This window comes from Megalobrama amblycephala, linkage group LG12 (assembly GCF_018812025.1).
Source record: "Megalobrama amblycephala isolate DHTTF-2021 linkage group LG12, ASM1881202v1, whole genome shotgun sequence".
NCBI lineage: Eukaryota > Metazoa > Chordata > Actinopteri > Cypriniformes > Xenocyprididae > Megalobrama > Megalobrama amblycephala.
The window spans coordinates 14575044-14597618 of NC_063055.1; the positions used below are offsets into that span (position 1 = coordinate 14575044).

Genomic DNA, 22575 nt, shown 5'->3' on the forward strand with positions numbered 1-22575 from the left:
GGGCCATTCAAGAACAGTCACGGAGTTGTTGTGAAGCCACTCCTTCGTTATTTTAGCTGTGTGCTTAGGGTCATTGTCTTGTTGAAAGGTAAACCTTAGGCCCAGTCTGAGGTCCTGAGCACTCTGGAGAAGGTTTTCGTCCAGGATATCCCTGTACTTTTCCGCATTCATCTTTCCCTCGATTGCAACCAGTCGTCCTGTCCCTGCAGCTGAAAAACACCCCTACAGCATGATGCTGCCACCACCATGCTTCACTGTTGGGACTGTATTGGACAGGTGATGAGAAGTGCCTAGTTTTCTCCACAAATACCGCTTAGAATTAAGGCCAAAAAGTTCTATCTTGGTCTCATCAGACCAGAGAATCTTATTTCTCGCCATCTTGGCAAACTCCATGCGGGCTTTCATGTGTCTTGCACTGAGGAGAGGCTTCCGTCGGGCCACTCTGCCATAAAGCCCCGACTGGTGGAGGGCTGCAGTGATGGTTGACTTTCTATAACTTTCTCCCATCTCCCGACTGCATCTCTGGAGCTCAGCCACAGTGATCTTTGGGTTCTTCTTTACCTCTCTCACCAAGGCTCTTCTCCCCTGATAGCTCAGTTTGGCCGGACGGCCAGCTCTAGGAAGGGTTCTGGTCGTCCCAAACGTCTTCCATTTAAGGATTATGGAGGCCACTGTGCTCTTAGGAACCTTAAGTGCAGCAGAAATTTTTTTGTAACCTTGGCCAGATCTGTGCCTTGCCACAATTCTGTCTCTGAGCTCTTCAGGCAGTTCCTTTGACCTCATGATTCTCATTTGCTCTGACATGCACTGTGAGCTGTAAGGTCTTATATAGACAGGTGTGTGGCTTTCCTAATCAAGTCCAATCAGTATAGTCAAACACAGCTGGACTCAAATGAAGGTGTAGAACCATCTCAAGGATGATCAGAAGAAATGGACAGCACCTGAGTTAAATATATGAGTGTCACAGCAAAAGGTCTGAATACTTCGGACCATGTGATATTTCAGTTTTTATTTTTTAATAAATCTGCAAAAATGTCAACAATTCTGTGTTTTCTGTCAATATGGGGTGCTGTGTGTACATTAATGAGGAAAAAAAATTAACTTAAATGATTTTAGCAAATACCTGCAAAAGAGTGAAAAATTTAAGGGGGTCTGAATACTTTCCGTACCCACTGTACACTACCGGTCAAATGTTTGGGGTCAGTACGAATTCTTTTTACTAAAGTAGCACTGCCAAAAAGCAACACTAACAGATAAAGTTTCAGAGGTGGCTGTTTTTGTGGAACATGTGGAAGGAGAGGAATGTGTTTGGTGGCATGAATTTAAATAAGACAAAAAAAAACAAGAAAACTCAGCGGGGAGTGGACCCTTCCAACTCATTGTAGAAATCCACCACATTCTGGGGTTGTACAGATATTTTTCATTTTTCAGTACAACACTGACAACATAAAATTACAGACTCATTAAAAGAGGCACACATCCAGTTCTTTCTTCTGCTGAATAGTGGGCCAATTAAAACCACTATATTCACTCTTTATTTGTTTTAGCATTTGCTGCATAGTGAATGAGACTGTGCTTTGGAGTCTAAAGGAGTGTCATTTTTCTGACTCTTGGAAATGCCCATTCTGCACTGCTGGTGTTGACCATTACCTGCCCTCTCCCTGAGTGATGCTTTTGTCTGCGCGACCTGTGAAGAGCTGGAGGAGTCCGAACCCTGACCCCACTGCATCCTGGGAACCGTCTGCCCTGGTAGACAGAGACACCAACTCCACCACTGCCACCACAGACTTCAGACACAGGGAAGTGTGGAAGTAAACAACCTTGAGAGAGAAAAAAAAAAAGATACGATTTTTCATTTTTTCCCCCACTGTAAGCATTGTTTGCTCGTGCAAAATCAAAGTCAAATTTATTTGTATAACACTTTTCACAATACACATTGTTTCAAAGTTTTATACGAAATAATGATGTTAATGTTTATAATAATTTAATATCTTCATGCCTTATGCTCTTCATGCCGCATTTAGCAGATTAGAGCTGGGCGATAATAATGTTTACATTCTGTCAACAAAGTTTAAATTCCACCTGGCTAGTGCGCTTTGCATAATGTTTACGCATTAAGTCAGTATGCAGAGAGTAGGTGGTCTTTAGTGGCTGTTCGAACACATGAGCATTTCCACTAAGAAAGCAATCCAGTCAAATGCGTTTTCAACTACCTCTGGAAGTGGTCGAAAGTGGACAAGCATAAAACTTTTTAGACCACGTTTAGACCACCAAATACACCTGTATTTAGTGCTGTCCACACGTGATCCAATTGATACCAGGTGGAAACAGGGCCTTGGTGATGATAAAAGCAATCAAGCAGTTGAGACACACTACCGTTCAAAAGTTTGGGGTCAGATGCATTCAATTTATCAAAAGTGACAAAAAAGACATTTATAATGTTACAAAATATTTCTATTTCAAATAAATGCTGTGCCTTTGAACTTTCTATTCATCAAAGAATTCTGGAAAAAAAATGTATCGAGGTTTCCACAAAAAATATTAAGCAGCAAATGCTCTGAACATTGATATTAATAAGAAATGTTTCTTGACCAGCAAATCAGAATATTAGAATGATTTCTGAATGATCATGTGACTAAAGTCTGGAGTAATGGCTGCTGTACAGTAAATTCATCTTTGCCATCACAGGACTAAATGAAATTTCAAAATATATTAAAATAGAAAATGGCTACTTGACTTTGGTGAGTAGAAGAGACTTGTTATTCTTGTCCCTAGCACAAACACTGGTTGATGAGTTATTACCCACCAAAGTGTAATACGTAGGGTTAGGGATTCATAAGATGTCCTAAAAACCCTTAAAGGGTTAGTTCACCCAAAAAAGCTTCAGAGCATTATGAATCAGCGTATTGACTCATGATTCAGATCGCGTGTCAAACCTCCAAACTGCTGAAATGACATGACTTTGGTGCTCCGAACCGCTGATTCAACACGTTGAATCACAATGCTCCGAAGCTTCCTGAAGCAGTGTTTTAAAATCGGCCATCACTAAATAAGCTGTTATTTAGTTTTTTTTGGTGCACCAAAAATATTCTCTTCACTTTATAATATTAATATTGAACCACTGTACTCACATGAACTGATTTAAATATGTTTTTAGTACATTAATGGATCTTGAGAGAGGAAATGTCATTGCTGGCTATGGAGGTCTCACTGAGCCATCGGATGTCAACAAAAATATCTTAATTTGTGTTCTGAAGATTAACGAAGGTCTTACGGGTGTGGAACGCCATGAGGGTGAGTAATAAATAACAGAATTTTCATTTTTGGGTGAACTAACCCTTTAACATTACATACAAGCAATAATAATAGTGCTACTAGCTTTGGCAAACAATTCCATAAATAATGGAATCTGAGATAAGAGGGTGAGAAAACAGAGAGAGAAACACAAGGTTATGGACATGAAAAATTGTGGCGAAAAGTGAGAAATTGTGTAGGAGGATATTAAACTTGTAACATAACTTTATGAGAGGAAACCCAGAGGTTTGCTGAGAAAAGAACCTAAAGAGGAGGTCTGGACATAATGATTTGTTTTAAAAAAAAGAGCACACAGAGACTTGGTCCAGCATCCTGTGGCTCTTAGAAAGAATCTCACTGGGGATCTATGAGAAAACGCAGGCCATCACCTACTATTTCCACCAGCCTCAAACTTTCTTCTGCAGAAAATACAAATTTCTCTCTCGCACACTCACAAATTGTCTCACAGACTGCAAGTCGAATGTTTAGCCCAAGGAAATATTCATTTCCCAGAATAACAATAACAATGTTTTCTCACTTTAGCTTTGAAGCCAAATGAGAGATGGAGGCGTCCATTAAAGTTTAGCAACCACTGAACCAGTTTAACAATTACAAGAAACACCTACTTACACCACACCAATCAATAGCAGCAGCTCTGATTATGCAGGAAGGGCTTTTAGGGAAAAAAAATGATAAAAATCTACACAAACATCAAAGCAAATAATTCTGCGAAATAGGCAGAAGAGCAGAGCACAATCAATACAAGCACCCTGCACACGCAGCACAGCAAGTCATATTTACTTAGGTCATTTGTATGCATTATCCGAACAAGATCTCACATTTGAAAACCAATAGGATGACCCTGTCCTTGTCCATGTAACAGCAATTACAAGACAGGCTGCTATATGTCCACAACCTAATCATTAGAGATATTTGCCAGTTGCAGAGTCTACTGTTTATGATATGATGTGCATTTTTATGCCTAATACTAATACTTGTGTAATATTTGTATAAACATTAATATATATATTTTGTTGCTAATAAATATATATATTACAAATAAATAAATAAAATATATATATTACACTCTTGCTAATAAAATATGATGTATATAATAATGGGCTTTAAAGGCAGGGTAGGTAAAAAATTTTGTTCCAAATTTGTTTAAACTTTCTATATATATCCATGCATAATTAAAATGTAAGAACTCTGATAAAAAGAGTATAAAAATTGAGTGACTCTATACCGTTTAATCTGTATTAAACACAGCTCATTATTTCCATCCGGGACGAAACATAGGATTGGCTTAGGCGACTGTCACTCTCTTGCAACCATGGCAACCACCCTTTTGCCACACATGACCTGCCCACTTGCGCGCGCACGTTTGATTTGGGGAATTCAAGAGGCACGGATCCTAGGAATACCAAAACAATGGCAGAGAAACAGCAAGCAAAATTCACAGTACCGGCCTATGCAGTTAGTGAAGGCAAACCAGGCAAAAAAAGGAAGACAGTAACAGTACAAGAAAAGGCAATGAACAAAAAGTCTTTGGATAAACAAAGAAATAAAACGCGAGTTAATATCGGCGTGGCTTTCCAGCGATGGCGAGAACTGAGGGAACTCAAGGGGCTGAAAAGTGACTCCTTGATGGCTTTATTTCTGCTGGACAGGTAAATCTTTCTTTTTGTATTTTGATCATACATATTTTTTTGTTTATTTGTTCATGAAGCATGTGTCATTAGCACACATAGCTGCGTAATATAGCTAACATAACATTACTTAGTGAGCCGTAGTAGAGACGATAAATATTTTATAGGCCTAGCTCAAGATGATAGTGTTGAATTGTGCATAATTTTGCTTTAGATAACTAAGTACATGTTTAACAGATAGTAGGCCTAACGTTACTCCGCATCTAGGAACTTTTCTTAGAACTATATTTACCCTCTGTCTAACTCTTTTACCATGTTCACCTGTAAGTTTACCTGAACGTTTTTTTTCGCCTTTGTTTTGTTTTTATATTCTCTACCTATGTTTACTGATGTCTTTATCTTGTATCTGTGTGTGTCGTACACACTTTGTTGTATGTGTGTGTTATTATTTTGTGTCTGCAATGCAGTTGTGAGTTGATATTTGAGTGTATGTTACTCTGTTTATCTGTAGAACAACGTATATGTTATGAATCTTACACGAAATTCATCTTCATCACAGTGTAAATGATGGTAATGGAAAAACGTGTATCATGCAACCTGTTTTTAGCTTTGCCTTATAGATAACTAACTCGTTAGCGAATTAAAAAATATATATTTTAAACTTTACCAATATCAATATGCTAGCTTGATAGTGAGTACTAAAATACATCTTGTTTGTTTATCTTCATAATTATAAAGTTATTTTTATTACATGTGATTCTGACATGATGTCACTACATGCACTGTGCTCCTTCCTCTCCGCTCGTCTCAGGTAAATAATGCGTCTTCCAGCTCAGTGGTCGGAGTCGCACGTTCATGCGTTTTGGGGGCGTGGCTTTGGAAGGAGCCCAGAAGGGAGGGGGTGGAGTGAATGGAAATAATGAGCTGTCTTTAAAACAGTCGTGAGAGGTCTACAGACACTCGATTTTTATACTTTCTTTTTCAGAGTACTTACATTTTAATTATGTATTGATATATAAATAAAGTTTAAACAAATTTTCAAAAAAAGTTTTTTATAAATTTTTTACCTATCCTGCCTTTAATGTGTGTTTTAAGTGTATTTGCACAGTCATGTGGATGAGGATACACTTTAAACTTTGTATGACAAATGTCAGTCAAAAATTCTGCCATAAATAATGTCCTTTCATGCAATAGTAACTTTATTTTAATTCCACTGTATTTCATGCTCCTAAAATACCAAGCCGACAAAGATTTAAATGTGTCCATTTACAAGTGATTTAATAGCATGCAGAAGTGCTCTGGTTGATTTTTTGGGCTATGTGGGTCGATGGTACTTGAGTCTTAAAATCAGACCACAAGAGCTCCTGCTAAGTTTGGGTTGTGTGGGTTGAAAGGGTTTTAAACTTGAGGCTAGTTTAAATGCAGAGCAGAGGTTGTGCCATTGATTGAATTCATACTACTTACAGGCAGTAAAGTAGCATAGAATAAAGTATAGGTTCACACAGATCAGAATTCCAATGAAAACAATGACATATGAAACAACCATAGAGACAGAGCGCATTTATGTTAATCTGAAAGCCACGCCCACCGGGGGGGGAAAACAATCCAACCGTCTCCATTGAGTTTGTATTGCGTGAGGCTGCCTCCTTGTCTTTTCTGACTTATTACAAAAAACAGAACAATGTCTAAAAGCTGCTGTGTGACAAGGTGTACAGCTAACAAACTTAAAAAACCCAGAAATAAGTTTTTATAAGCTGTCGACCCCCAAAAACGAATGTTTAAGGACATAAAAGTGGATACAGGCAGTGAGACAGAGAGCAACGGGTCATATTACTATAAGAAATGCATTGGAGGGGAACGTAATCGGCGACAGGTGAAATAATTCTTTGACATGGTAAAAAAATAATGAATGGTTTGTTTATGTTGGTTTGTTTAGCATATGTTGTCGCCGATTACGACCCCCTCCAGTGTATTTCTTAAAGTAATTATGACCATTTGCGCTCTGTCTCACTGCCTGTATCCACTTTTATGTCCTTAAACATTCATTTTTTGGGATCGACAGCTTATAAAAACTTATTTCTGGGTTTTTTAGCTTGTTAGCTATGCACCTTGTCACACAGCAGCTTTTAGACATTGTTCTGTTTTTTGTAATAAGTCAGAAAAGACAAAGAGGCAGCCTCACGCAATACAAAGTCAATGGAGACGGTTGGATTGTTTTCCCCCCCGGTGGGCGTGGTCTTCAGATTATGACGCGTGTCGCTCTGTCTCTATGAAAGAAGTGCTTACAGAGTGGGTTGATTAACCCTAAAATGGGGGCTATATCCTGGGGGATACAAATTTTTGAGAGGCTGTGGGGAGAGGCAGAGAAAGTGGAGAATTGGTTTCATGCTGAAAGGGTGTTTTTTGTGAATATTTAGATCTGTTGACTTTGTGCATACATTCTTTGTTTAGCTCACAGGCAGCATTTAAAGCTGCAGTCGACGATTTTTGGCCCTCTAGCGGTTAATAAACAGAACTGCACGTGTCTTGCGGAAAAACGTAGCCGGAGCTACTTTTCTCCGTGTATGTCTATGGCGAGTCACGCAGTTACTGTGATACTCTGCAGCGGGTCCTACCAGTCCGGTCGGAAATAATCTGAATATAAACACTTATTATAAGTGTACTATAATGATTCAGGGTAAGACAAAAACACAGTTTGGAAAATGGATTCATGTTGTACATTCTCATTAAATAATTTTTGTAAATTTTGAACACAAAAAAAGTTACGGACAGCAGCTTTAAAAACAACATGACCATCTGTAGTGGGAAATTTACACACCTTCAGATAAAAGTTGATATATTTCACATATTCACAAAAAATAATTTTTAAAAAGTTGTTGTTAAGGCGTTAGCTTATTAAAGGGTTACTTCAGGATTTAGCATTAAGCTTTGTATTACTAGAATACCACTAGTATTTTCGAATTAGCGTGCTTTCCCCCTTCATATCAGCCCGAGATGAGAGATTTATGCATTTTTATTCTGTAAAAAAGAATATTTTTTAGTTTTAGCCAGAGGCTTAAAACTACAGCCAGTAATAGCAGGTAGTTCCGCATTTTTTCACCACGCCCATACATATGCGCTTTTGAGGTTACTCACGGACATAGATCAAAGATTTTATCAAAAGTGGGTGTCAATTATATTTTTAAGCTTACAGTAATTCACTTTATTTTGTCTGCACTACATCAGTGGTTCATCTCGCAAATGTATCGGTCTCTGCAGTCATCTCAACCAATACAGCAACAGGCTTTTGTGGTAACGTTAGCATAAATAGATAAATAAACTCAGTTTTACAGAACAGTGGCTTTACTTTGATAACAGTCAACTTATATGCAACTTATATGTAATTGTCTATCTAACGTTACTTTGCTAAGTTTGCAGTTTTACTGCTACCTACAACACTACATATAGGCTACTGTGTTATCAGTCTAGTATCAGCGAGTCTTACCTCTAGGCGAATACGCTTAGTACCAGATGCCCAGGCTGTTCGTCCTCTGGGAAAGTGAATATCGATGGTATCGCGGTGTCCTTCAGAATGGTTCTCTTCATTGCAAAGATATTTGGTTCGTAGTCCTCGTGCTTGAAATGGAGACTACATATTCTGCGTTTTTTTAGGTTTTCTATAACGGTGTCATCTCCAAACTTTGGGTGTTTGATGGCCCGCAGCCACTGTTTACATCGCTCCAAATCTTTAACTTAATCGGAAAATGATGGAAACTTACTTGTCCTTTCCTGGTTTTGGGTGTACATCCAGGTACAAAGCAATTTAGCACCATTTCGCTGTAAATGTATGAACTAACTCACGATTTATTTGTTTGAATTTTCCTGAATGCCGCCTGTAACCGATAGGCGTGGTTTGGGCGTGGCCTCGCAAGGGCAGCAAAACAAGTGCATTCTGGGAGTTGTTGTCTTTCATCCACATTAGTCAAAAATACATTTTCTGCCTTTTCTCAGTCTAGAAAGCTCCAAATTCAAAAATAATTTCACATTTCTACTACATAAATAACCAATTTTAAATACACATTCATCTTTCCAGGGGTGAAGTACCCCTTTAAGTTTATGCAAAAAAAAATTCTAATTTTTATATTTTTCATAATATGTCAGTAAATGTACAGATATTCAGACTGACAGCAGAAGGTTTGGACTCCATAGAAGCTTTCACAGGCGAAGGATCTCCCGAGAGGACGTCTGGCCGACGTAAAGCAGTTTGTTTTGTTTAGCATCATGTTTAGGGGCCTGAAAATGTAAAGTCAATGTCCCTACAATAACAGGTGTGCAATTCATTCAAGAATGTCATGTAAGTTTACTGCAACAATGGCGCTATGTGAATTTCACATACTTTTCAAAATCCAGCGTTTAGTTGATCCTGATAAGCACTCATTGGCACAGTTGTAAACACAATGGCTTTTTTCTTCCATGAGGGGGTCTGGCATCATGACTGCTTTGTTTCCAGGTGGAGCATGTTTTTCTAACTGCCAAAATGCCGTAAATCCAGTACATTTAATTAAATTACCTCATCATTTGCAGTCAAAAATGACTGTATCCACACAAGCAGCATGTATATAATAGATTGCGTGCAGAGTCTGCTGCCCTAAATCGCGCTAAATTACTATCGTTCTCGACAATGCACCTTTGTAAAAGTGGAGATTTAGCACTTACTCACACGAAGAACAAATATAGACACATATAATGGATTAATTTCGATTTAAGACTCAAACATTCTCCGATACAAAAACATACCTTGTGTGATTTCTTGTATTTAATGATGATAACGAGCAAGAATGCAATTGTTCCCAAATATCCACATGACTGCAAACGTGACATTATTATACAGCAGGTCATTTTAAACACAGTACTGTCAGTATTTACTCTATTTTGCAATGAAATAATAGTTCTAACGAAAACCACAACAGAACTACAACACACGTCTGTATTTCGCGAACAATTCTGCGGCTTTGAACGAGTCAATGATTCAATGATTCATTCACAGCCACCTGCTTCGTTACTGAATGAATGACTCGATGACTCACTCATAAAAACAGTGACCTACTGGCGGTTTTAGTTTAATATTTAAAAGTTTTACCATTGCATATTTCTCTATTTAACATTTTATTTAAAACATTATTTTATAAAGTAATTTATAAAGTTAAAAATATGCACTGGAAAATCAATTTAGGGGGCAAATGTTGTCCCTTAATGGTAAAGACGTGACTGCAGTCTAAGTGGAAAAGAGGGGGTACGCAGAAGGATGATAGTCCTTTCAGGGGGTACTCCACTCTAAAGTTTGGGAACCACTGGCCTAGTAAAAATGTATTATTTATATAACTTTTCCAGTTTTACAACAGCGGGTCTTTGAAGGTCAACCACTATTTTTCAGCATGAAATGAGGGTCATGTAAAATTCAAAACAAAACTAACTTTTGAAAAATGTCTCCTTTCATCACTTTACCTGTCTTCTGCACATAACCTGTGTGACATGCTCTTGTTTTGGTCTTACTCTGAACTTCAAATGAACCACAGTGAGCTGAATAAACATTCTTATATGAATTTGCGCACCAGCGGGGCTGGTTACGTCAGAGCTCTAGATACATATTTCAAATTCAAAAGGCAGGATCTCCTCTCTTTCACTCATGCTTTGAGACTGCTTTCCCTTCCTGTCAATCCTATAGATACAGATAAGAAAATCACATCAATGATACATCATAATGTCTTTTAAATCCATTTTTCTGAAATGCACACCATAATGGAGACCAAATAGCTTTAGAATATTATCGACAGTGGACTGTTGATTAAGTTTTGAAGAATAGTTTCTTTGTTTCTCTTATGCACATTAGTTACGATTCATAGTTCTAATATAAATAACTATCATTTTAAAGAGCTGATTCAAGTGTCATTTTAAGATCTAAAGATTACATTCAACAGCATTATTAAATTATTCATGTTCTTAAAGATAACTTTAAAGTGAGCATTAGATGAAAGCAAAATGTAAAATACGAGAAAAGATTATGCACAATACTCAATATCCAAAAATATTACAAAGAAATCTCATGTGATCATATTCAAAATGGTGAGTCACAGGCCTGAATTTTTGAACGCGTCCAATTTTCTGAACCTCTGACTCTCATTAGCAGCTAATAATCTGTAAACTGTGAATCCATTCGATTGTGAGGTGAGAACATTAGCTGAAAGACAGGATAGGCTGGCATTTCAAAAACACAAACACTCATGACACAATCAAGCCTCCTGATTCTTTGCCAACTCCATAAACCCTCATAAAAATAAATAGGCTTCAGAAATTCAGTAGGAGAAGCTGAGATTATCATTACACAGATCTCTCCTCTCCCGCTCTTCACAAGCCAATCAGCAGAGACAGAATACGGCCTCTGATCCACTCTGCCAGAAATAGTTTGCACTCGTTCAGACGCCTCCAAAAACGCAGTCAACAAATCATTAGTCAGGATGAGTTGTGAAATATCCCTGTAAAATTCACAAGGGCACAAAGTCCTAGTAAAGTAGCATTATAATGTGATCCAGTGCAGGCTGGGAGCAGGTTTGAGATTGTCACGCATAGCGAGAGGGATTATTGCGAGGCTGTTTTGTTGTTATGGGCTCATTAACTAAAAAGGGACCTTCTAAAGTACCGAGTTCAAGACTCTGAGAAAATGTTGCATTACTAACTGTGTAAGTCACCTAGCATATAAGAGTGAAAGAGAGAATATAAAATGTATAAGCAAGCAACAGAAAGCAGATAAACACAGACTCTAGGGACTCTAACTAACCTTGTGAAAGTGATTCACAGAGTGCAGGGCTCTTGCTGAGGGGCTCAAATGTTAGATTTAATAATTATATTATATTATATTATATTATTGTATTGTATTGCATTTTATATATATATATATATATATATATATATATATATATATATATATATATATATATATATATATATATATATATTAAATCTAACATTTGTAAAGAAATGTATACAGTTTATATAAAACCATAGAAATATATATAATAAATATATTAAAATAACACTACCATTCAAAAGTGTGTGGTGGGGTCAATTAGATTTTTTTAAATACATTATTACTTTTACTTTGAAAGAATGCATTAAACTGATTAAGGTGACAGTAAAGTTTTTATATTGTTACAAATTCTGTTTAAAAAAAATGTTTTGAATTTCCTATTCATTAAAGAATCCTCAAAAATGTATCATGGTTTCAACAAAAATATTAAGCAGAAAAACTGGCTTTCAACATTCATTATAATAAGAAATGTTTCTTAAACACCAAATCAGCATATTAGAATGATTTCTGAAAGATCATGTGACACCCCTAGTGGAAAAAAAAATAAATAAATACTAAAATGTAATTGAAATAAATTTATTTTGTGCTAAGTATACTACAAATACATTTACATATTTATGTGCTAAATAAAAATACCCTGCAATTGTACTTGTGGTATACTAAACTGGTATACTTACTTTCAGTTCAGGCACAAATAGATGCGGAAGAGAACGGCATTTGGTATTCACGTGCATGTGTGCTCACAGAAAAAAACTTTCATTGTATGATGGTCAAACTTTGCAATTAATCCGAGAATCCGGTGCGTTTTGAACCGTGGTGTCTGGTCCGTATGGATTAATGATCCCTATTATTAGACATCGCACATCCTGCGATGAGATTATTGCGGATGCACACATCACGATAGATGCTAAAATGATATACTGTAAAGCCCTACTAGGGTCTGAAGACTCAAATAATGATGCGGAAAATTTGGCTTTGCCATCAAAGGAATAAATTTATATTTTAAAATGTAGTAAAATAGAAAACAGTCATATATATATATATATATATATATATATATATATATATATATATATATATATATATATATATATAGGGCTGGACGATTATGGCCTAAAATCAAAACCTCGATTAATTGAACATTTTACCTCGATTATGATTAATGAACAATTATTTTATTTCTGATTTTTTTTTTTGCCCTCATAGTTCACTGACAAGGTTTGTACTGTAAATAGCCTATGATTGACTATTAAGGTGGGATATTTTTTTCCTGTTGAAAGAGTGATCTGACATCATAGCTCACTATCAGCAGTTCTTTTATATATGGTTTGTAACATTTCTTACAGGTTTCTGCTCGTTGTAAATCAGATAAAGATAAATTAGCACAGTACCAGTAGTGATTGCGTGTGTGAATTAGTCATACTGTCTCTCTATTAATTGTGAAGCTGTGGGTTGTAAATAGTTCCTTCAAAAGTAGAAAAAATAGATGCTATAACTTTTGAGTTTCTAAGCTATTTTAGTGATAAATCACAGGACAGCGCTGACAACAAGTTTCTGCGTTCCTCTGTGTGCGCGCGATCTTCACGTTTTGCGCAGCTGTTTGTATGAGTGTTCGTGCTACATGCAGCTGCGCGAGCGCGGCATAGATATATATGTATATATCTATGCGAGCGCGGTAGCTCGATATAATAATACACATCCGATCGTCTAATCGCTTGAATGTCCAAACCATAAAACAAATACAACTGACAAAGTTTAGTCAAGACGCAAGGCTCACCGCTCGCGCGCCATCACTATGTGTTGAACCAGCGTTCACCTCCGTGTTTTGCTTTTATGCACTTGGGTAAAGTTGGTTTTATATTCGCACATTCGGACATCCGTATTCAATAGCCTTGTTAATCACACTACATTGGACATTCAGTGGACATTCACAAGTAAATATGCCATTAAAACAATACTTGCCTATTTTGATCGACTGTGAAAAATGTTGTAAGTTGACAATCGTTGGTTGTCAATATCATGTCGCTGCTTAAAATTCGCAAACATTAATTTATTGCACATTTATTGGAAAGCCTGAATTTATCAGAAGTCTGAATGTGCGAATATAAAACCAACTTTACCGAAGTCTTTTATGCCACTGACTGGACTGGGCGGAGTCACGTGGCTACACACGCAGTTATGTTTTTAAGGGGGAAGTATTAACAGGATTAAAAAACCGAAATAACCGACATGGGAAAATTACGTCGGTTAGAGGTTCTGAATTTCGGTTTCGATTAGTTTTCGATTAATCGTCCAGCCCTAATATATATATATATATATATATATATATATATATATATATATATATATATATATATATATATATATATATAGATGACTGTTTTCTATTTTACTAAATTTTAAAATATTAATTTATATTTATATATATATGTGTGTGTGTATTTACTGCATTTCAGATCAAACAACAGATAGGGTTGCATGACTGACACTAAAAAAAGTGACTACTTTTCCTGTCGGTGTGACTACATTATGTCAAACTACAAAACTGCTCCACTGTGATTATGTGCTGCAGTATTCTGTTGCGTAAATGGCAAACACTCCAAAAGTGGGATGAAACAGCGTTACCCAACTGAACCACGCAGTGCAGACCAATTATCTGCTGGCCCAATGGACAGCACTGTGCAAACCGGTTTCAACTATAGAAACCAGGCCAATTTGTTCAAAGCTGCACAAACCAGTGGGAAAGCGCAGCATGAGTCGTGCGACCCGTTTAAATGAGACAAAATTTCTCTGTTATAAACCCATAGGGAACCACAAACGGCAGAATGCTAAAGCAAGTCAAAACCAAACAGCCCTGACATTCTAAACAGCAATGAAGAGGAAAGCAAGTACTATACTTCGATAAATACAAGCCTTATAAAAGAAAAACAATATCTTTTAGAATCACACATTTGTAAATATTACACAGCAGTTCAGGTAAATTTATTGGCTGATTCTGCAGGTTTTGTTCTGCGGGTATCAGAGCTCTTGAACAGTGATACTACAGACATTTACATGGTAAAATAAAATTAAAGCAGATACTGTTATACAGTATACTGACATTTTTTTTAAAAACACTTTTGAATATGGATATTTTTCTTACACAAAAACACATTGCTTTGCTTAAAATAGAAAACAGTTATTGTAAATTGTGATAATATTTTACAATATTACCGTTTTTACTGTATTTTGAAAAAAAAAAAACAGAGTAAAGGGATCCACCTTATTCCTGACTATCCTAATGTGTTTCGAATTTATGGGTTGCATTTCCGGTTTGGGGAACTTCCATTTAAAAAGACTGAAATGAATCGTTTCAAATCATAAGGTTGCTCTACAAATAAAGCTTATCCGTCATTTTGACTGAATGAGCTGTCAATGTTTATTTCATGTTTTATTTTTTAGACATCATGAGAATAACGTAACGCTTGGTATTTTAACATGTTATTACAAGAATATATGACAGGAGCTCTTTTCAGTCACTGCTTTCTATCCTCGTGATTATTTTCTTTTGTCCCTTTGCATTTTGCCATAATAGTATGAAAAAGGACAACATATATCCCATTAATAATTTACTGGAATGCATGAAGAATCTATCGTTTTTCTCCTCAAAGCCTCACGTCTCATTCCAGGTTTGTTTTCACAGGTAAATACAATTTATTATCTGTAAAAATGATGGAAATCACTTTGAAATAGTATCATGCAATGCTTCATGAACATTTTTTTATTAAGGAACATATATTACATAATACAGTATATCACTATAGTTATATTTGACCCGTCCGTTATTGCTGTGGAAAGAATCACGTTTTTTCATGGTCTGTTGAAAGTACCTTGTTGATGCTTTTACACTTTTAAATGTCCTTTTAATGTTCATTGGTTGAAGGGTGAGTAGAATAATGTCATCTCATTTTTACCCAGTTTTTTTTTTAAAAAACGTATCATTGCGTTCATAAAGCGAGCCTTTCACTGACTGTTTACAGGGGTGTTGGAATAAGGTGGATCACACCCTTTTAAGTACAGATTCAATAGACTAATGCTACTTTTTCAAAAGAATAGCTGTAGTATCTACTTACAGTAAATAACATGTAGCTTGCCAGGCTTCATTTACAAAGTAGCTTCCTAACACTACAATTCATGCGTTGACTGGATTTCTGTTAAAAACAATGTGAAACATCCTTCAAATGGCACCAGTGGACCATTATTTGGCCATGTTTAGTCATAACAAATCAGGCTTCCTCTTTGTGCTCTGTGGTGTTGGACATTTACGCGAAGAATGATAAGTCTTAGAAGCCAGCTGTCAATACACAATGCCTCATTGGACCATAAGTGTCCCAAACACACAGAAGGAGTAGCAAATCAATACAAACAACTCAATTAAGTTGAGCAGGATGTGCAAAAAGGGGTCAAAGAAACAGGGAGCAGTTGATTCCGTTTAAGGGACATCTGTACCCCACAGGTAAACTTCACTGACCTCGCCGATCAATACTGTAGTCTTGGCGGGATAAACTGTGTTAACCTTCTCTGATCACCCACCAATACCTTCCCTTGCTCACACATGTGGGAATTTGAACTCGTCTCACCCACTCATTATTCTGAAATGCAACACCATATACTGAAAATACAATAAATCAGTATGCTACAAACATCTGTGAGTTTTGAATGTTTTTTTAATGGTGGCGAGAGTGAGAGTATGCGTGTACATGTCTGCATGTAGAGTGATTTGATGGAGCAGAGTCTGTTAGGTCTGTGAGCTGCTTTGTTTGACTGCTGCAGGACTCTATTTACTTTGGCTGTGTTGTTTTTGCGGCTCTGCCCTCAGGCATGATGCCCAGGCCATGGTTTGTTTGTTTTGGTGGGAATTGGAGAAGCTCTGCTCACAACACCCAAATTAAAAACCCTTGGCCCCAACATCCCGGGGAGGACGACGATCAGATTCTTCCCGTCGTGTCGGACAGACAAGTCATGCAAACTCAATAACAAACAAGTCTGACGAGTATTTTAATGAGCACTGACACGATAAGTAAATGCAAAATACTAAAGTTAGCATCAACCTTGAGCCATTCAAAGGTGGTTGATGAGACAGATGAAAACTTGAATTTATTATTATTACATTTCTGGCCCTTGATGTATTGCAAAATTTATAAAACAAAACATCAAAACAAAAACATCTATTATAAATAAAAAATATTATAATAAATCTAATAACTGTGAATAAAAAATATTTTGTAAAGAAAAATTGATACATATTTACAACAAAGCTAGTAATGCATTGATAATTATTCTGGGGTTCAGTGAAAATATTGGAAGGTTTTATAAAAATTAGGGGGGCGGGGGGGTCCTTACAGCAGAGCCCTGGGTTTACATCTCTTCTGTATTCATCAGTAGTGATGAACAGAAATGAATTTTTCACTGAAACACCAAAGCTGAAATGAAAGTTAATTTAACCAAAAATTAAAGCATTAAAGTTCTTCGGCAACAAAACCATTCCTCAATATTTCAGCCGAACATTGTATATTGCTACTTTAGCATCCTTTTTGGTTACAGTGAAGTACGTTCACACTGCTGACATGTTTACCTGTTGTAGATTAATTACGTTGTGTGTGCATGAAATAGATGCTGAAATGGTAAAAATGCATAATCAGAGAAGCACTAATTAAACTCCACTGTTTCAGTCATTGGATTCAGCCTTCCAAAACTATTTCGACTTGAATTCAAATTTCCTGACAATTTACTCACTCCCATGTCATCCAGGATTTTTATGTCTTTCTTTCTTCAGTCGAAAAGAAATTATGGTTTTTGAGGAAAACATTTCAGGATTTTTTTTTTTCCATATAGTGGACTTCAATGGCTACCAATGGATTGAAGGTCCAAAGTGCAGTTTAAATGTAGCTTCAAATGGCCCTACACGATCCATTCCAAGGAATAAGGGTCTTATCTAGCCAAACAATCTGTCATTTTCTAAAAAAAAATAAAAAATATATACTTTTTAACCACAAACACTCATCTTGCACTATCTCTGTGATATGCCACGCATGACATAATCATGTTGGAAAAGTCACACGTGACGTAGGTGGAAGTACCGAGCAAGTGTTTACAAAGTGAACGTGCAAAGACTAAATCAAACGGCCTTTACAAAAAAAAAGATAAAACAACGATGTCAGATGATTTTGAAGTTGGAGAAGAAAATGAGATGGAGTTTTACACCCTACCGCGGTATTTCTGTCTACGTCACGTGTGACCTTTCCAACGTGATTACGTAGTGCATGGCGCATCGCAGAGCTAGTGCAAAACGAGCATTTGTGGTTAAAAAGTATATAATATAATATATAAATAGTTTTAATTATTTTACTAAACAAATGATTGTTTCGCAAGACAAGACCCTTATTCCTTGGATGGGATCGTGTAGAGCCCTTTGAAGCTGCACTGAAACTGCAATTTGGACCTTCAACCCATTGGTAGATGTTAAAGTTCACTATATGGAGAAAAAACCTGGAATGTTTTCCTCAAAAACCATAATTTCTTTTTATGGTTTTATGGTTAAAGAAAGACAAACATCTTGGATGACATGGGGGTGAGTAAATTATCAAGAAATTTGAATTCTGAAGTGAACTAATCCTTTTTGTTTGTTTCAGCCAAACATTTACAATTGCATCCCTGGCTATTCAGCAGTATTCTTGTTATCAGTTTTCTCGAAAATTGTGTAACGTTCTTGCTGCAACTTTGATCCACAGATGGGATCATTTTTAGACCAAGCAAATTTATATGATCATTACTTGCACCAGAAGCCCCTAAAGCAACAGGTAGGCTGCATTTTCTAAGCAATAATCTGTGGGCCATTATTTATCTAAAAATAGCCCCAGCCTGCGTTTCCAACAAAAAGAATCATGATGAAGCCCTATTTAATGATTTGGAAAATTTGCTGACACCGTGCACTAGCCACAGGATTGAAAAAGGCTGCAGCAATGCTTCTGAGAACGTACATGCTTGTATACACGCACACACCAGTTCCTTCCTCTGTGAAGAGAAGGGCATACATCTCTGTCAGCTCGCTAAATACACAAAATCTCTCAAAACATTGGCATAAGTGTTGCTGGAGTTGCAACGATTTCCATATTTTCAGGAAATGCACAAGCTAGATTAAACCAGTCTGTCTAAAAGAATGGCAGGGATGTAATGTCCACAGTTGTGTGTGGATAGATCTGCTGTTTGCACTCACTTACAGAGGAGAGACCTTCCTGGCTCAGAGCGCTCCTTGAGCAGAGAAGCAATTAGACCTGATAAAGTTGTTTCTTTGTTGCACTTCAAAGGGAAACGTCACTGTAGGCCCCGCTAACAATCCAGCTGTCCCTTGTTTGTGTTCAAGAGCTTGAAACTAGATTGACTCGTTCCTCACCTTCAAAACAAACTATATACACAGAACGGTTAACCAAAAAAAAAAAAAGAAAAAGAAAAGTTTTACAGACCAGCTGCTCTCAAGGATGCAAGCAAGAAACAAGTTTCAACATTGTCAAAAGACTAACCTGAAAAAAGGAAAATTGTACAGTTTACAGTCTTGGTAAATAGAAAAATGCCCACTCACAGTACATTCTTCTAAAAATGCTAAAAAATTTGTGTTGAATGAAGAAATTAAGTGATCTTTTCTGTATCATGACAACTGATTATGAGAATATAAAAACTGTAGGGTGGGGACATGGTTCTATGCATCAGCTGTTGATTGGATAGAGTCAGATCTGAATGTAATCTTGCAGTCATTTGTAAGAAAGGGGCGGAGTTTAAGCTAAGTTATTTCATGACAACTTTATTTTAGAAATTAGTGGTCGACCGATATATCTCCAAAGCCAATATATCAGCTGACTTTTGGTATTTTTTTAAATATTGGCGGATAAGTTTTTAAGTTTGGCCGATGTGTCAGAAGCGGGACTTTTATTTTGAACGCGCTGAGAACGCCGCTCCTGTTCTCTGTCTTCATTAGTTTATGGTCGCTGTTTAAAGGTGCCCTAGAATTGAAAATTGAATTTACCTCGGCATAGTTAAATAATAAGAGTTCTGTACATGGAAATGACATACAGAGAGTCTCAAACACCATTGTTTCCTCCTTCTTATGTAAATTTGATTTTTGCAAATGACCTCTGAAGAATAGGCGAATCTCAACATATCATTAATATGGACGCCCCCAACTTTTGCATATGCCAGCCCATGTTCAAGGCATTAGACGAGCCAGTATTAATGTCTGGAGCAGCACAGCCGAATCAACAGACGTTATGCAGGTAAGCAAGCAAGGAAAATAGCGAAAAATGGTAGATGGAGCAATAATAACTGACATGATCCATGATATCATGATATTTTTAGTGATATTTGTCAATTGTCTTTCTAAATGTTTCGTTAGCATGTTGCTAATGTACTGTTAAATGTATCTTTAACACAGTTCGTAGATACGGGAAGAAGAAGGCGGGAACCGGCGAACGTTCAACAAAACTTTAATTCAAAATAAACAAATACAAAAAGTAATGCCAGCAGACCCTCACGGACGTCTGCCGGCCACACAAACATAATAAAACATAAAATAGAGTCTCGTAGGTGGAGCTCATTATCTCTCGCGTCACCGGCCTCGCGCCGTTCCCTCACGGCTGACGCGCACTGAATCGGCGCATATTTAAAAATAGAAATAAAAAATTGAATAATAAAAAAATCTATGGGGTATTTTGAGCTGAAACTTCATAGACATATTCAGGGGACACCTTAGACTTATATTACATCTTGTGAAAAAGGATTCCATGGCACCTTTAACAGTCCTGATATGTTATTAGACTGTTAAACTGTTAAACAAAGAAAGTAAACAGTATACGATAAAGCATTAGAGCATTTGCTCTTATGTTATTACTAATAAAAATGCAAACAATACTTTCTCATTTACCGACAACATTCAGCAAATATGCATTTGTATCATTTAAACAAACATTTGAAAATCTAATAAACATTTCATTTGACAAACCTTGCAGACTTGGTCGAATGCAGCTGTAAGATCTTCTGAAGTGTGCTTTTGTAGCCTGCATAAAAACGTGTATTCTTTGCATGACAGTCAGTCTGTGAGAACTGAATGTGGACAGGAGAGTTCAGTTTCACTGAAGACGCATGATCGGCAACTTTAAACCCTTGATTTAAACTATACTGCACTTTATCCAGTTTCCCACTATGCCGTATTCATGTCCTGTATGTAAAATTAGTCTTTACTTCTCTTTATTTGAGAAAATATGATTCAGTGTGCACAGTGTGCCCTGTTAGTTACAGTGTTTTCTTCCTTTTTTATTTATTTATTTTTTCTAATTTCTTCATTCATTATTATATATGCTGTAATAGGATTACATAATTAAGACGTCATCTAAAGTAGTCTGTTGATTTTACAGAGTTATTTTTTTAACTATTTCTAAGTAAGTATTTCTAATTTATTAAATATTAAGTAAAATAAATATAAATTAGAAATATATTGGTCACCCTGCTTTCAAAAAAATTAAAAATAAATCAATATTGGTCAACCACCTTTAGAAATGCTAGATTAACACAGTAAAATTAGATTTCTCCCACCATAATCAACAAAGCTGTCAGTGAGACATCCAAAGCTGTTGATTTTTTTGAGCAATGTATTTTTATCACGTCACTTGCTTTAAGTGTTGATTGGGTGTTAAACATACTCGTTTCACATTTATGTTGTCACCCCTGAATCCCACCAAACTTGCAGAATTTGTCACCAGTCTGTGGCGACCAGGGCGGGCGAGAGCCGTGAGGGAACGGCGCGAGGCCGGTGGCGCGAGAGTTAACAAGCTCCACCTGGGAGGCGCACCGGCCTTGAGTCTCTCACGGAGGAGCTTCGGAAGCATAAAAGGAGGAGTGACGACAGTGAAGGACGAGAGAGGACCAGGCTTGGACTTCTCTCGTCCTTCACTGTTCGATTTTGTCGTTTGTCGTGGCTGGTCGGCGGGAGCTGCTTGGCGCGCCGCTTTCGTGACGCCAAAGGTTTGGGGACATCACGCAAGTTACGTTACGGTTACGGCCTTCGTATTGTAAAAACTTATCAAAAAAACCTAATAAAATATGAAAATAGATATTCCCAAATATTTAATATATGCTATAGGGAATTGCTCGCAACATACATGGATTTTTTTTAATGACCCGCCCCAACCCGACCCCCGGGTTACCCGCGGGGTCCGCAGGTTATGAGACGACCCGCGCATCACTAGTACTCATATATGTCAGATATCACACAGAGAGAGAGAGAGAGAGAGAGAGAGGTGCACAAAAGCTGCACCTTTTGCATCTTTTAATATTTAAAAGATCGCATTCTCAATTTCATCACCCACATGATCTAATTCCTAAATTACAACGATTTGCCCGTGTATAATAAACCTTTGACAAAAATAAAATCGCGACATTCAAATCTGTGTTCATGCTGCCACTGATGTAGAGAAAGTTGTCGTGTTTAGATATAAACAGCTTCACAAACAATCTTTTCAAAGACAGTATCATTATTTCTGTTACAAATATTGCAATTATCATAAAAGTATATAAAAGTTTATTATTCAGCTATAAACGCTGATGTCTACGTTACCGTAAATCACCTTTTGAAAGTAACTGGGTGCTTCAAATAATGACTGTATCAACTGCATTGTTATGCCACTAGGTGGCAACAACTTACTGTTAAAAATGTATCTATCACTGAATCATTCTTTCAGAAACAAGTGAAGTCTTTATGAA

At 36.8% G+C, this 22575-nt stretch overlaps 1 protein-coding gene across 1 annotated transcript in view; it reads right to left on the reverse strand.

Moving 5' to 3' along the window:
* The window catches only part of LOC125279389 (nephrocystin-4-like), a 192306-nt gene that overhangs the window by 154685 nt on the left and 15046 nt on the right, over positions 1–22575 (reverse strand). The window contains 1 exon segment of the mRNA XM_048209024.1: positions 1651–1820. Within this exon segment, the coding sequence (XP_048064981.1) occupies positions 1651–1820 (170 nt within the window).